The sequence below is a fragment of the Pocillopora verrucosa genome, chromosome 4 (genome assembly GCF_036669915.1).
Source record: "Pocillopora verrucosa isolate sample1 chromosome 4, ASM3666991v2, whole genome shotgun sequence".
NCBI lineage: Eukaryota > Metazoa > Cnidaria > Anthozoa > Scleractinia > Pocilloporidae > Pocillopora > Pocillopora verrucosa.
The window spans coordinates 688,101-702,747 of NC_089315.1; the positions used below are offsets into that span (position 1 = coordinate 688,101).

Below are 14,647 nucleotides of genomic sequence, written 5' to 3' on the forward strand. Positions count from 1 at the left end.
AGACTGGAACGACTACTAGATGCAAAATGGCGGACAAAGCAGCGGAAGAATCCCAGGTAAATCTCGGAGCATTTTTTCAGGCCTTAAGTCTGTTTAAATTCATCTTCTCCACCGTTGAACCCATAAATCTTTAATCTTATATTGATTAGCTCTACCTTACTTTGAATAAAATGGTTTGATTGGTTTGTTTTAGTTTACGAAATATGGTATGCATGCACGTTTTTGTAAATTTATCCAGAAATTGAATTGATTAACGCACAAACTCACATTTTGATTTCACAAGTGTACTTTCATAATTTTTTTTTAATTTGCCTGAAAACAAGAGTTTAAGGCTTCGTCTGCAGTCTTTTCTGAGTGGCAAGGATGAAACAGGGAAAATCTTGTCCAACGCTGAGAAAACACAGTGTGCGATTGCACTGCTGCACTCTCTTCCTTGTGCAAGACATGCCGTTTTAGAGCAACTCTGCGATGTGTTTCATGAAGCTGTTCAAAAATATATGGTAGAGTTAGAAAGGCAAGCATTATCTGGTACGTTTTTTTTCTATGTGTGTTTGCATATTTGTCTACAGCTGTGCACTCCGTGAGATAATACAGCTGATTTTTCTGTTGTTGTTGAATTTCAAATTCTAACTTAGCCCGGTAACATTTTTGTTGTTGCACTTTGTCCATTGGCAGGTAATATGCTTAAAAAGCTCTCTTACTATGTGGAGATTGATTTTGAAAAGAGTTTGCAATTATCCTTCTTATAGTAGAGTGGTTTCATGATTTTACAGTTTTACAAACTACATAAGCACATCATTTTCATTTTCTGAATGGATGGAACCATCCCAATGTTATAGGGGGAGGCTTCAGTGCCTTTAAGAAATTATGGTTGTGTGTGTATGTGTGTGTGTGTGTGTGTGTAAATGTGTTATATGTCATGTGTTATATGTCACTGATGTATATTTGACTGTAGAACCTCATGTAGTGTCTGCCATCTTTAGACTGTAATAAGTTCTATCATCAGGGATGGGTGGTGAGAGAGGTCTAAGTATAAATTTCATTAAGTCTCAAAAAGAACATTTGATCAAACAAATGCATAAAGAGGACTATTTTGAGGTTAGTTTCTTAATGCATTTAAGGGACTACAGCTGCCTGTCATAGAGATACCCTGGACCCTGAGTTAATATCTGCTTTACAGAATGTCAGTGAAGTTGTATGCAGATTTGTTGATAATAACCCTACTGCCTGGGCACCACTTATTTGTCAGGTAATACTGACAGTGTTCAGATAGTTTGATTTTAAGGTTATGAATGCAGTGGCTCATCTTTTTATTGCATCTTTGCTGTCATCTTCCTCCTGAGCTAGGCAAATTACATTATTCTATTATGAGCTTCTACTGATCTGAAGAGGTAGACTCTCTCTACCTGTAGTTTTTATGTTTTCCTTTCTTCCTTTTTTTTCTTTTTAATTTTTAAAAATTTTGTTTGATTTATTTTTTCTTTGGTTTCTTTTCTCTTTTTGTTACTGATTATTTAATTGTAACAAAAGCAAACTCTTCAAGAACCTTACTTCAGTGTCTTTGAGTGCAGTGTAGTGATACAAACTGTATGAATATGTATAGCATATGACCTTGTAATTTATTATAACTGCAGTTTTTAATTTTGAAATAAACCAGAACCTTCTCAGGACCACTTTCCAGTTAATTACAACTGAAATTAAATAGAAATTATTTTGCATTATGCACCTATTAAAACTCATAATCTATTTTTTTTTTATTTCTATGCAGTGGTCTTTGAACCTTCTTGGGCAAGTTGTCACAAAGAATAATGGAAGGAGAGGTCAGTTTGACCAGCATTTTGATGATTAAGCTGAATATTTACACCCTTACACCCCTTGCCTGTCTAATTGGATGATAAAAGATTTATGCAAATGTCTATACTTGTGACAAAAACAAATTTCTTTCATCTTTTTTTAATATCATGAATAATTATATTTTCATTACAGCCACTGGCATAACTTTGTCTCTAAGTGAGGGTCTTCATAAGTGGATGTTATTTCCTGCTGTTCAAAGATTGATGGATATTACAGTCCATTGCAGTGCTAAATTGTAAGCTACCTGTATGTTTGTATGCATGCAGTGTAACATATTTCTTGTCTGTGTAAGAATGGCTTGAGAGTAATTTTGCTTCATAAGGTGTTTTATTCAGCTCTAAGAATAATTCATAGTTATTTAAAAATGCAAAGTAATGCACCTACATGTAATGTTTTCATTACAGAAGGCAGACATGATCATAGTCAATTGTTGTTATTTAAATCTTGTTAAAAAAAAAACAACCAAACAAATGATTATTGAGTTCCTTTTAGTTCAATTTTAACTTTTTATCAATAGCAACTATTGTTTTTAAATTTTTTATTTGCCAGAGTTAGCCGTGGTGAGGCTGACGTATGTGTGCAGTGTCTGCTTCAAATAGCAATGAACAGCTCTCCTCATTTGGACTGGGTTGTAGCTCATATTGGGTATGTGTATGAGATTTTCCTCTGTTTATGGAGAGATTCCTAGCACATATATCATGGCACCATGCACAGAAATACTTTACTAGTTCTTTGTAGGCCAAATGTGTAAGAATCAGAGTTTCCCGAAATTATTACACATGTATGCTTGTCAAAGTCACTGCAAGTCATTTATTAAGTTTTAATCATTCTTTTAACAACCCTTGGCATGTATTCATGTCTAAACACATGTGAATGCCCATTGAACTGTTTTAGCTGATTTCTAAACAGGTCTGTGTTTTTTTTTTGTTTTTTAAATTTATAGTAACGTAATAAATGTGATTTTAATGTAAATTTACTATAACAACATAATAAATTAACTTAAATTTGTAATAATGTAATAAATGTGATTTTAATGTAAACTATAATAATGTAATAAATTAATGTGATTTATAAGTATAGTACAGTAACTTTTGTGAACATCATCAGTACATCAGTCTCTATTGATGATCTATTGTTTATGAGGTAAATATTAAAATACACATTTTTTGCTGCAGGTCTCATTTCCATCAGGTCTTTATTCCTAAGTTGCTGTCTGCTGCACTTAAAGAATACACAGCAAGTCATTCCCCAGGGGGAGGGGGTGGTGATACCTTTGTCATGACCCCCACTGTAGTGCATGTTCTGACATACCTTTCTCTTCAACATTCCCAAGAAGTCAAGAATAACCTGCTAGCCATGTTTCATGTAAGTGAAGCTGTTCTTTCTCTCTCTTAGTTACAAACCAAAGAAAAAAAATCAGCTGCTTTGAAGAATTCAGAACCAAAGAAAAATTTGAACCCCAGCATGAATATATTTATCAAGACTGGTTTCAAGTATTTTTGTGTTTATGATTTTCAGGAAAGTATCGCAACCTCTCCAAAGTCCAATGTTGAAAGAGAAGAAAAGTTATCCACTCTTCCTTTTCTTCTACACATTGCTACATCATCACCTGACTTACTGAGGGGATCTATCACTGAATTTATTACTGCCTGTAAGTATTGTTTTGTTTCTTTTTGGGTTTGATTATCATGGGGTGAATTCAATTTAAATTTATTTTCATAGGAACCCTAAGACCCTGCTCTCACCTTTCCTTTCATTGAAAAACATTTGAAAAAATCCATGTATAAGTGCTTGTAAGTCATGGTCCAAGTACATGTAGGGCAAGAAAAAGGTGAATGGCCATTGTTGCAGCTCTGTGATATGCTAGCTGAAATAAGAAAGGAAGGAAGAGAATTGATGTGTGTCTGTAGTTAATTACTTATTGACTGAGTCAGATCATGCCAGATCCTGGTATAATGTTTGGGTTTTGGTCATGACACATTACAGACCTTGTTGCATCTTGTCCATACTTGATGACCTCAAGCTAAATATTTTCTATCAGGTCCTCCTGCTAAGTCAATAAGTATGTGTACATAGTACAAATTATGTACTATTTCATTCTTTTAATTTCTTAGTTAGTATGGAGCAGCTTGCAAAAAGACCAAGCTTTGTGGTGGGAATTTTAGTTTTGATGTTTGAACCATCAAATGTGATTTGCAAAATTATATTAAGATGATATATAATGGGAATCATACAGCTGTTCTTAATATTTGGTTTATAATTAGGTAAATACCAAAGTAATACAGTTATGTTGTATAATTATGTTATGTTCAAATTTTTTCTTGTGACAAGTTTTCAAATCAGTTTCTTTCTAGTTGTAATATAAAACCTTAAAGTTTGTTTCAAACAATGATTCATTTTAATTACAAGGCAAATTAGAAACATGAAAATTAAACTGTTTCAAAACATTTACAGTCCAGTAATGATGGCAATGCCTGTTGATTTAGTTGACTGAACATGTATTGCTGTTAAATTTATTTTTTCCTATTTTTAAGTGACTCCTGAAGTCCTTCTTCAGTTGCTGGAGCAGTCTAAGAAGAGAGGGGAATGGAAAATTAGGTAAAAAAAATTCAAATCAGATGAATAAAGCTGCAATAGTTTGACCAGATTACACTGTAGCTAGTGACACATAATTTTTATCACACACAAACAAAATAATATTTCCAGCACTTTGATTTGTTTCTCACCATACTAATTATTGAAAATTTGTTTGTTTGTTTGTTTTCTTAGTCCCTCCTTCATGTGGAAAACTTTATATTTTGCACTAGATTGCACATTCCAAATATGCATGCAGTGTCATTCAGCTTTATCATCATTTAGAAGCACATTACCATTTACATATAGAATTAGAGAATTGTTTGACTTTAACTTTTAGTTCAATACTATCCATTGCCCAATAAGGAAATTATTTTTATTTATTGAAAACTTCTTGAAGATTTTACTTCCCCCCAATGTTCTTCAGCTTGGTGTCATCAGTTGTCAATGTCATAAAGAACATGGAGGAAGGAGCACTTGAAGTGTTTCAGCTTCTTCTTGAAAACTGTCAGAAGCCTACAGATAGAGGTATCAGTTAAAATACAAAATTCGGTGTTACTTTTTCCATATGCTGCCTGTTTTAGGAAAGATTTCCTTTAGATTTTGCTTATTCATTAGTACTACTGACAGTACTAACAGTGTTCATCAGTACTACAGCACTAACAGTATGTAAGAATACACTATTAATACACACCATGTTTGTGGAATAGTTTGCTCGCTGAATTGCATGCTATCCCATCATTGACAATTTTTAAATGCGAATCTTGAGATCTACCTTTTTGGTCTGGCTTTTCTTGAATCATTTTAGACCAGAATTTTATTTTATCTAGTAAGTGTTTATGAGCATTATTTAACCTGATTTGTTTTATTTTATTGTAAGTCTCATTTACATTTTATATGGTAGGCTTAGGTTGTTATAGAATATTTTTATCGGTGAATCATTGTAGAGCACTACTGATCATTTCTAACAAAAATGATCAGTAGTGCCTTACAATGATTCACACAGTAAAGTAACTGTATGTAAATCACACAACAAAATACTCAAATTTTTATTATTATAATTATTATTATTATTATTAAATGTTTGGGTGAAGACTGTATGAAATCTCTACATGTATTTGATATGACAAAAGTGTTTTGAAGCTTTTGATTGAGAGAAAGTGCTCTGAAAGTAACAGAATGGAAAAAACGGAGACTGCATTTGTAGCAAAACATTCAATCAAATGAATTCTTGAAATCATTTCCAAGATAGCATCAAGTTCTAACAATGGTCACTCGATGTAATTTTTATAGTATGTTGAATAATTTCTGGATGCATGTTAGTTAATATACATTACACAAGTCTCTTGCATGCATTTGAAAATTGCTTATTTCCCATTGAATAATCTTGCACTGTATAAAACAAAAGAGCATCTTACTGTCAATAATTTGTGGTCTTGTATTTCATAACTAACTGCAGAGTCAAAGGAGGTTGATTTGGCTCAAGCTGAATTGCAGAAAACATTCAGTTTAACGATGGTGAGTTATGTAACTTAATTAATAAGAAAGATGGGGAATAAGTTGATTGATATATATGTCATGATGTGCTCTTAGATCTCATATTAACCATTGTAATGAATGATACAGTATTGACTTGAATTATGCCTCTTTTCCTTTGTACTCGAAAAAAGAAATTTAAGTCAAATGATGTAAATTTGCAGGGATTACTGCTGACTAGACTTAAAGACATTGCTATAGAGAGGCACAGCTTGTTTTACAAGAACACAACCATAGCTTCACTTGACACTAGAAAAACAGAGAGTGAATTTCTTACAGAAATGGCTCATCACACAAAAGATCTGTGCCAGGCACTTATCACGTCAACTGGGAACAAGTTAGTACTCCAGAAAACATCTTTTCTGCTTTATGACAAAAAAGTTCCATCATGTATGTAAAAATTTAAGTTGGGGACATGATTAGTTTATTTTTTTGTGTGTGCATGTTTGTAAGCAAGCCTCCTCAGCCAATAGATCTTTTTTAATTAAATTTTTAATTTCTTGGAGTCAAAATTAAGTTTTATTTCATAACCATTATGTACAATATAAGACAGTGCTGCTTAATTTTTCTTTAGTGTCCTTTGACTTTTAATTCCCAAAAGTGGTTAAGATGCAACTTCTCCCTATAATATCTATACATATATCCACCAAACAGGTAATGAGAATAACAAGATAATTTGATATTATCAACTGAGGTGATAACATAAATTGGCCACCATTAAGAGTTTCAAAGCTGACGTTTTGGGCATTGGCTCTTTGTTAAACATCAGCCTTGAAACTCTCAACAGTGGCCAATTTACAACATCAACTCAGGTGATGATACCAAATTACCTTCATTTGTTATACTCTCCCACCAATGTAGCACCACATGCAGTTATTTTAATGAGAATACTCAAACTTATCAGGTAGAAGTTATCTTGATCAAACACCAAATTCTCATAACTAATTACAAATGTACATGTACATCTCAATGGAGAAGTGGTCAAGTCATTTAAAAAACTTTTAATTTTTATGTTTACAGGGTTTCTAACACTTTTCAAATGTTAGTCACCATTGCCATTTACAGCGGAAGAACTTTAGCAGCAGGGATTCTCAACCATGTTCTGCTGAATAGTAGATCCAGTCAATCAGTAAGATGTCATCAATTTGTAACTTAAATGAAGTAGATAAGTATTAGCCTCTATTTGCGCAAAAATATGCACATATAATTGTCTGCTGACATTATCTGGTCTGAGATGTAAACAGTTCTCTGTGCCTCCCTCCCTCCCCCCTTTAAAGGGTTAAGAGCTAATTTATAAATAGCTGAATTTTCTAAGATTTTACAAGTTTCTGTAAGTGTACTTGAAGTATCTGAAGTGTCAAAGGAAAGACAGGCATTGCTGCAGAGGAAGGAGGGCGGGGGGAGAGGGGTTGCATGCAATATGCAGTAGCATCAGATCCATGTACATACATAGATTTAGCAAATTCTGCAAGGTGTTCTGTTTTACATGTGTACATAAGGACAGGTTACAGAGGCTGTATCAGTCAGTCTTGTATGCAGATTCAATTGAATACAAAGTGAACTGGTGCTTAAAACTGGTAAAATTTGTGACTTTGCTTGTAAAAAGAATTCTTTAAAATGTTAGCATAATATTATAAATATACCTGAAATGAAAAAAATAATATTAATGAGATGATATTAGATGACAGTCAGGTTTTAGTTCCTTAGCTGTCAATTATCATTCATGACAGCCATTTATTTTAGGCTCTCATTAAAAATGATGGAGACCAATCAGTGGCCCATAGAAAGCATGTGCTGGGAAAAGGCAATTTTCATCAGTAGCTGATTACACTGAAATTTTGTCTTTTGTCTAGATATTGACAGTTTACAGGTAGAGCTTTTATCTGACAGTGATGGTTTGTTCTTAGCTTCAGCTATTTGTTCAACTGCATTGTGATCTTGAGCTGTACTACACACAGCTGTTGGATGATGTTGTGAAAACATGTCTGTCAACTGGCAAGTATCCTGGCACTGCATCACACTCCAAGAAGGTACTAAGCCATCACATTTATCATTGTGAGGAAGTTAATTTTTCAGTTCTTTCAACCAAATCAACTTTTTGAAGTTGAGTCCAGCATTTTTAAGGTAGAATGAAAATGAAACTGTTGGATCCTGATATTTACACTTTTGGACTAAAATTGGTCAGATCTCATGATTATTAATTTTAAAAAGTGCATTTTCCAAGTAGTTACATCTGTCTTATCAGTTTTCACACAAACTGGAACTTAACTGCAAGCAAAATGAATCCTGGATGAGCTTAATGCGTTTATAAAGACGTTAGACGGAAGAAACAGTGATATAGACAAATAAAGACGAGATATATACTAGACTTGATAAAGACAAACGTAGACAAATGTAATCTTATTTTGATCATGTCGTTTCTTTTAAGTTGCTGGGTTTGTTGAGTAATCTTCATGAATTAATTTCCATTGGAAGCAAAAATGCAAATCTGCTGAGGTACGTGATATTGCAAATAAAAAAAACATTGTTGCCAAGCTTAATAAAAGAAGACTTGTTATTCATTTGAAAGAGGTAAAATCATCTTATGAATGAAGAGGCCTAACTTGCTGTAGTGAATCATCACAGGGCTTTAAACTAGATCAAGAAATATAATTGATACATAAAATTTAATAAATGTATGACAAAGTCAGAAAAGAGAGACAAGAGCCATGTACCACCAACCTGCACCAACCCCTCCCTCACCCTCACCCTCCCCCCTCTACTTCCTGCTTTCAGGATTTCTGTGACTGTTCACTGATACCCGTTTGCGCCCCTGCGGGGTCAGGCTGTTCAAATTGTGGTAGCACTATCTACTGGATAAATACATACTATGCTATACAGGGAATAGCGTTGCATGTATTGTCAACACATCCGCTGGATAGTATTTTATCCACTGGATAGCATTATCTGCCCCCAGAACAACTTTGCCTTGGTGGTGGGGAGAGGTATTTGAACTCAAACCCAGGCCATTCAATACAGACTCCAGTGCATTAAACACAGGACAACAGTGTTTTCCAGGAACTTTTTCAAGGAACACCTGTTTTCATGTATGTTAGCATGAATTTTAGTATAAAATTAAGTTTTATTTTTAATCATGAATAACAAATATCTTAATCTCCAACCAATACAGGTCAAAGATGTGTACATCACTTCAAAGACATCACAGCCTCCTGACTAATTTACTGATTCATCCAAACTTGGACGTCTCTTTGAAGTCTCTGGAGCTTCTTCTGTCGTTGGACAAAATTATGCCAGACAAAGTTTCTAACATGATGAAAATATGTAGTAACTGTGTGGGGCTGTTCTACAAGTTGTTAAACAAAGTGAGAAAACAAGATGGAAGCATAAGTGGTGAGAGCTTGTTATTGTTTGGATGATCAACACTCTGCATGGGTTTTGTGTCGGACTGCTTTGTGTGAAGATTATGATGAAGAAAGAATTTCAGCAAACAAATAATACCCCTAAGAATTTAGCTCCTTAGCTTACAACTGCATTTAGATATTTCTGTGTTTTTTCCGTTTCCTTCATGCCATCGTATCAAACAGAGGGAACTTAAAGACTTGTGGCCGATATTCACCTCAATTTTCTAGTCAATTTTTAAAGTGCTGAAAGTTACTGAAATTGTGCAAGTAGATTTTAATTTAGGAGGCAAACATGGGATAAAACCTCTTTTTAACGTTATTCTGCACTCCATCTAAAGGGACTTATGCAGGAAGATTTCCAGTTTCTTCGCAATTAATTATCGCCTCCCAATTCATCACCTTTCCATTCTTAAGAGGAACAGGATGAATATTTTACCTGTATATCTAGTCCATGAAAGAATTGGCACACAGAATCCACCACACAAGAACACGTTTGTTTGTTTGTTTTTTCTTTGCAGATTATTTCATTAAAACCAAGTGCTAACCTAAAGAAAAAAGTTCAAAACCATGTTGGTCTAGTAGCAAAAATTCAGTAACCTTTAATAAGAGCACTTTTGAAGTCACCAGAAAAATCCAAGGGACTCTTTTGTGGCGAGCCTTTTCATCAAACACTAATTGTCGGAAAGGTTTTTAATTTGTTTCTTTGCAGAAACAGTGAAGTCCATAAAACTTTGCAGACAGATGGTTCTTCTTCTCTCCAAAGATGACAGATGCAGACTTTACTTGATGAGACTTCTGGTGGAGGGAACACTTAAAAAGGTAGGCTAGCAGGAGGAAAAGATTTCGGAAAAGTTAACCACACCAGTTCTATAAATTTTAGCTAGACCTGGGACAATACATTTGAGCATTTGAATTTTTCGTATCTCGGTAGCTTTTCATTTTGATGTCATTTTGCTTTTTATAGGAGCACGTTTCCTTATTTGGTGGAATTTTACCAGGTTAGTTAGAATATCAAACAAGCTTGAGAACTCTCAATTCATGCTGCTCAGAGTTTGCACTTTTAGGGATTTGGTTGATGTCTGGGCTGAATTTTTTTGGTGGATTTGCTTCAGTCTGTGCTTGAATGTTTAGTGCCACCAAATTAACTTAGATGTGGACGGTTAGAGACTATAGAGTGCGCTATTCTGAGCATCTTTCCATCTGTTTGTGAATTACAATGATATTTTGTAAAATTTATTCGACTGGAGTAGACACCATGGCTGAATTGCAGGGACTTGTTAGCCATGAGAATGGTTTCTGGGACCTGATTAAAAAAATCCCTGAATACCTCAGACATTCATCCTCCATAAGCGTGGTATCAGTTAAAATAAATTTGAATTTTTCTCAGTTGATGATTTCATACATGCACGCTCCTGTGCCGATTTATTGATTGATTGATTTTGCATAACAGCTGAACCAAGTGACTCAGAGAAGGACTTAACAAACATTAACGTGTCATTATTGGAGAGAAACAGAAACCCTCATATCTCTTCGCACCTTCCTTTAACTCCTTCGTCGGTTTTCTTCAGTGGAATTGTGGGTAACATAGAGAAAAACAACAGAATAAAGGCACCTGAGGTGAAGTACTGATTTAACCCTGGTTTAGGTTATTTTCTTATTACCTTTAATTCCACGAACAAGTTATCTCGAAATGAGGGAATTTTTTTAATATCATTCTGAGTTGGAAAACATACAGACTGTAGTTGTGATGATGTTAAGTCAAAGAACAAATAACGATAATGTAGTATTAAAAGGCTGATAGCATTAAAATAAACCAAATATGGACATGAGCTGTCTTGCTTGATCAAATATTTTTCTTCTATCGTTTTGCTTTTGCGCCTAATTTTTCTTGTCTCCAGCTATTACTCTTGTCTCTCTTTTCCTATTTTGTCATATGTTTCATCATTGATTTGGTTTATTAAATGAGGAGAGGAACTGAGCGCGAATTGGTTCTGTAGCTGACAAGTACTGGGAGATTCAATTTAAAAAAAATTGCATTTATTACATTTCTTTAGCCACAAGTATGGCAGCAGACGAGTCAAGTGTTTGTGGATGTTGTGTTCATGCTGTGCACGTGTGATCAGGGAGATGCAGACGGTTCTAACCTTGCTCTTCACCATAAATATGTGGACTCTTTATCGTTGCTGCTGATGGAGCTTGTGTGTCCAGATGTTGTACCCATTAGCTTTGATTGGCCAGATGATGAAAGTCTAAAGTTTACAATTGAACGGTAGGTTAACATAGGCATGTACTCGAGGAGGTGTTTCCCTGGGATATCAGATATCTTATAGATTTCAAGATCTCTTTCCCCCCTAGTGTTAAAATTGGGATCGTACACCCTGCGGTACTTCAATTAGCTGTAGGAAACAATTCCCAGGGAATTTTTTAAAAAGAGCCTAAGGGATACGTTGACGGAAGTTCCTTGGGATTTCTGAACTCTATAAACATCCTTCCAATATGTGTATATTCAGCTCATCTTTTCAAAATATTTACCTTGTAAGAGGAACAATTGGTGAAGCAGATCTGAAAATTCAGAAGTTACTGGAGCCGTTTTCAATCTTCAGAAGTGGCAATCTAATAATATGATCGGGGAATGTAACGCTTATGTCGATGCGACAAAAATTTTCCGTAACATCATAACATAAGCAATGTCAATATGATGGTATGGAAAATGTACGGTGTCGTTCGCCAACACCAAGAAAACTATCCAAACATACTTGATCTGATGATTTGTTACAGCGACTTACGGATAAAGAAAACATTTGACGATAATCCAATCCTGTGGGCTCTTGTAAGCATTGTGGCAAGAGGTATGTGGTTCCTTTTTTCTTGAATATTTTTGTTGATTGATACTTGTATACTTCTTGTGGTATTGTTTAGATCTTAGAAACATCACTGAGGTGTAAAGGTCATGAATTGTGAGACCTAAAACGAAAATGCTATAGATCAGAACGACCCTTTTTTTTTGAGGGGGGCATAAAATGTGTTCTGTATTTAGCACCAATGGATTGTTTGATGGATCTACCCTTCAATTTTTTGGATTGTTCCGTTGATAATGTATCTACCCAAATTGATTTCCAATCATCATTGGATTTCATGACTGTTACCGCGAAACAGTACATCGCCCAACTAATACGTAGCTATTCACTTTAAGCTTTTTGTGATGATAGGCCTGACTGATTTATACGTGCTCCCTCATTCCATTTAAAACTGCTGTTGTCTTGAGCGTACTGAACAGCTCATAACACTCACCTAAAGTAAACGGTATCATGTCAAGGAAAGTGCTGAGATTTCTCATAATTTATTTCATTACTCCTCATCAGGTGTCTCATCACTGTCCAAATGCAGCCCTCTAGTGTCCAGTCTGCTAGCAACTGTTATGTCCAACTGGGAAGTATATAGAGGCTCGACAGTTGACCAATCATCACTAAATTTTAAAGTCACGTGTTTCATAACAGACATTATGACAAAGGTGAGTAATGCAAAGAAGCGAAGTGCAAGCTGTATTCACATAGCAGAGCCTATGAAATACGTGACAATTAGTTGGCGAAGAACTTTCGAGTGTTCTCCCTTATTTTAAGCATGACAGGTAAAATAAATTTCCAAACCGGTACAGCAATCCATTTACCTGTTGAATTTTCAAGAATTGCAAGCAATTTTAAACGGTAATAAGAGGTACTACAAGCGGTAAATGTTACCGGTTACTGCCCGAAAAGGAGAACACTGACTTCCTCGTCGAGAACAAGAAGTGTCCTTCTGCTCATTTCTGGGTTTTTATTCCATCGGTAGAGGAAACATTTGTGGATCTGTCCTCGTCATTCAGTTTCTTTGGTAATTTTGGGTTTGAAAAGAAAACTGAATCCTCTATACCACATTCGAAAGAGTTTTAAGTAATCACTCAATTTTTTGCTCCTCTGAGAGTCATTACGAAGGAATGAATATATCTCATTAATAGAGATGTAAGCCTGTGTCTCTTTCGGCTGAGGAAGAAAAACTTTGCTGGTCAGTAACACTGTGATTTCTTTTTGTAGGCAAGTTGGTTGCCTCCTCCGCTTAGTCGGGTTGGTGCTGTATTTGGTCTCCTGAAGCCAAAGGAAATTTACACCATACTCAACACCATGTGGAAAGTCCTTAAGGTGAGTACATGGCATTGTTTACTTGTCTTTCTGGTGTGGTATAATATTTCCTAATATTTCAATTTACAAGGTTGTCACAGCCCTTGAATTAACAACACGTTTCACAGATAACTTTCGATGTTACATGAAAATCATGTCAACCGCATGCATATCCAGAAAAATGAACAGCAAAACTTTCATTCGACAGTATAAGTCGAAAGACTGAGTTCTGTTCCATACATTGACGTTTCTCTTTAAGGAATTTCCTCCTCCAAGTTCTGCCATGACACCAGAAGCTACTCGGCAAAGGTGGCAGCAAGGTAACAAAACTTCTTATTTGGGGTGCATAATTCCTATTCTCTCGCATTCCGGATATATCTCCTCTTACTGTTACCTTCTTGCATCATGATATCTAAACGTTATCTTTGTTATTTTACGCACCTGCTGTGTTGTTTTGTGAGGCAGCAAGCTTTGTAATAAATGAGAATTATTTTAGTATCTTCATATTTTTGTCCCGTGACTAAAAAAGGGGAAGAGGGGAAAAATGAACGGAAGGTCTGTAATTTTGCCTTTGTAACACTGTTGTACAGGGAAATATCACGCTGCGAGTCAGTGCGAGTGACATCATCATCATTTTGTGAAGTCAAGATATCTAGTTTGCTATACATCTCATTACTAAGAAGAGTACTCTGAAACATTACGTGGCAAGCTAAGTAATGGCTCTGTCAGCAAAATCGCGCTGAGCTTTAAAAAAAAGATCGTCGCTCTAAACCACTGAGTTATGACTTCTTTTTTTCAGGAACAGCCTTCAAAACTCAAAAGGAAGTGGTGAAGGCGATCTTTGTGAATAACATTGAAAAACTTGGTCATCATTATGCTCGTGTGTTTGACGAATCTTGGTAAATTTGTTTCTAAGACTTGTACCGTGCTAATGTAAATAAATTGTTAACTTTCAGTTACCTTTAATTTGTCATATTTTGTCTGTTTTGGTTCATTTTGTCTTTTTTTGTCTTTTTTAACTTCTGCGGGATGCCAACGATATCTAAAGGGGTCTTGTGTCGGATGGTGGTGGAGGTAATCCAACCACCAGACTACGATCCCACGATGTCGTGCCCAGTCATCCCCCTT

The 14,647-nt window shown here is 35.2% G+C and overlaps 1 protein-coding gene across 1 annotated transcript; it reads left to right on the forward strand.

Annotated features, from left to right (window-relative positions):
• Nucleotides 1-9: 9 nt before the first annotated feature.
• Nucleotides 10-14,490, forward strand: LOC131785365 (integrator complex subunit 5). The gene is made up of 25 exons (XM_059102254.2): nt 10-56; nt 324-528; nt 1,122-1,249; nt 1,769-1,820; nt 1,987-2,089; nt 2,404-2,499; nt 3,030-3,219; nt 3,373-3,505; nt 4,389-4,452; nt 4,856-4,956; nt 5,888-5,946; nt 6,129-6,301; nt 6,985-7,093; nt 7,872-7,994; nt 8,393-8,460; nt 9,134-9,354; nt 10,075-10,184; nt 10,330-10,363; nt 10,816-10,982; nt 11,420-11,634; nt 12,144-12,214; nt 12,728-12,876; nt 13,436-13,540; nt 13,779-13,839; nt 14,319-14,490. Exons 1-25 carry the CDS (start codon nt 27-29, stop codon nt 14,420-14,422), a joined length of 2,871 nt encoding a protein of 956 aa, XP_058958237.2. The 5' UTR covers nt 10-26; the 3' UTR covers nt 14,423-14,490.
• Nucleotides 14,491-14,647: the final 157 nt, after the last annotated feature.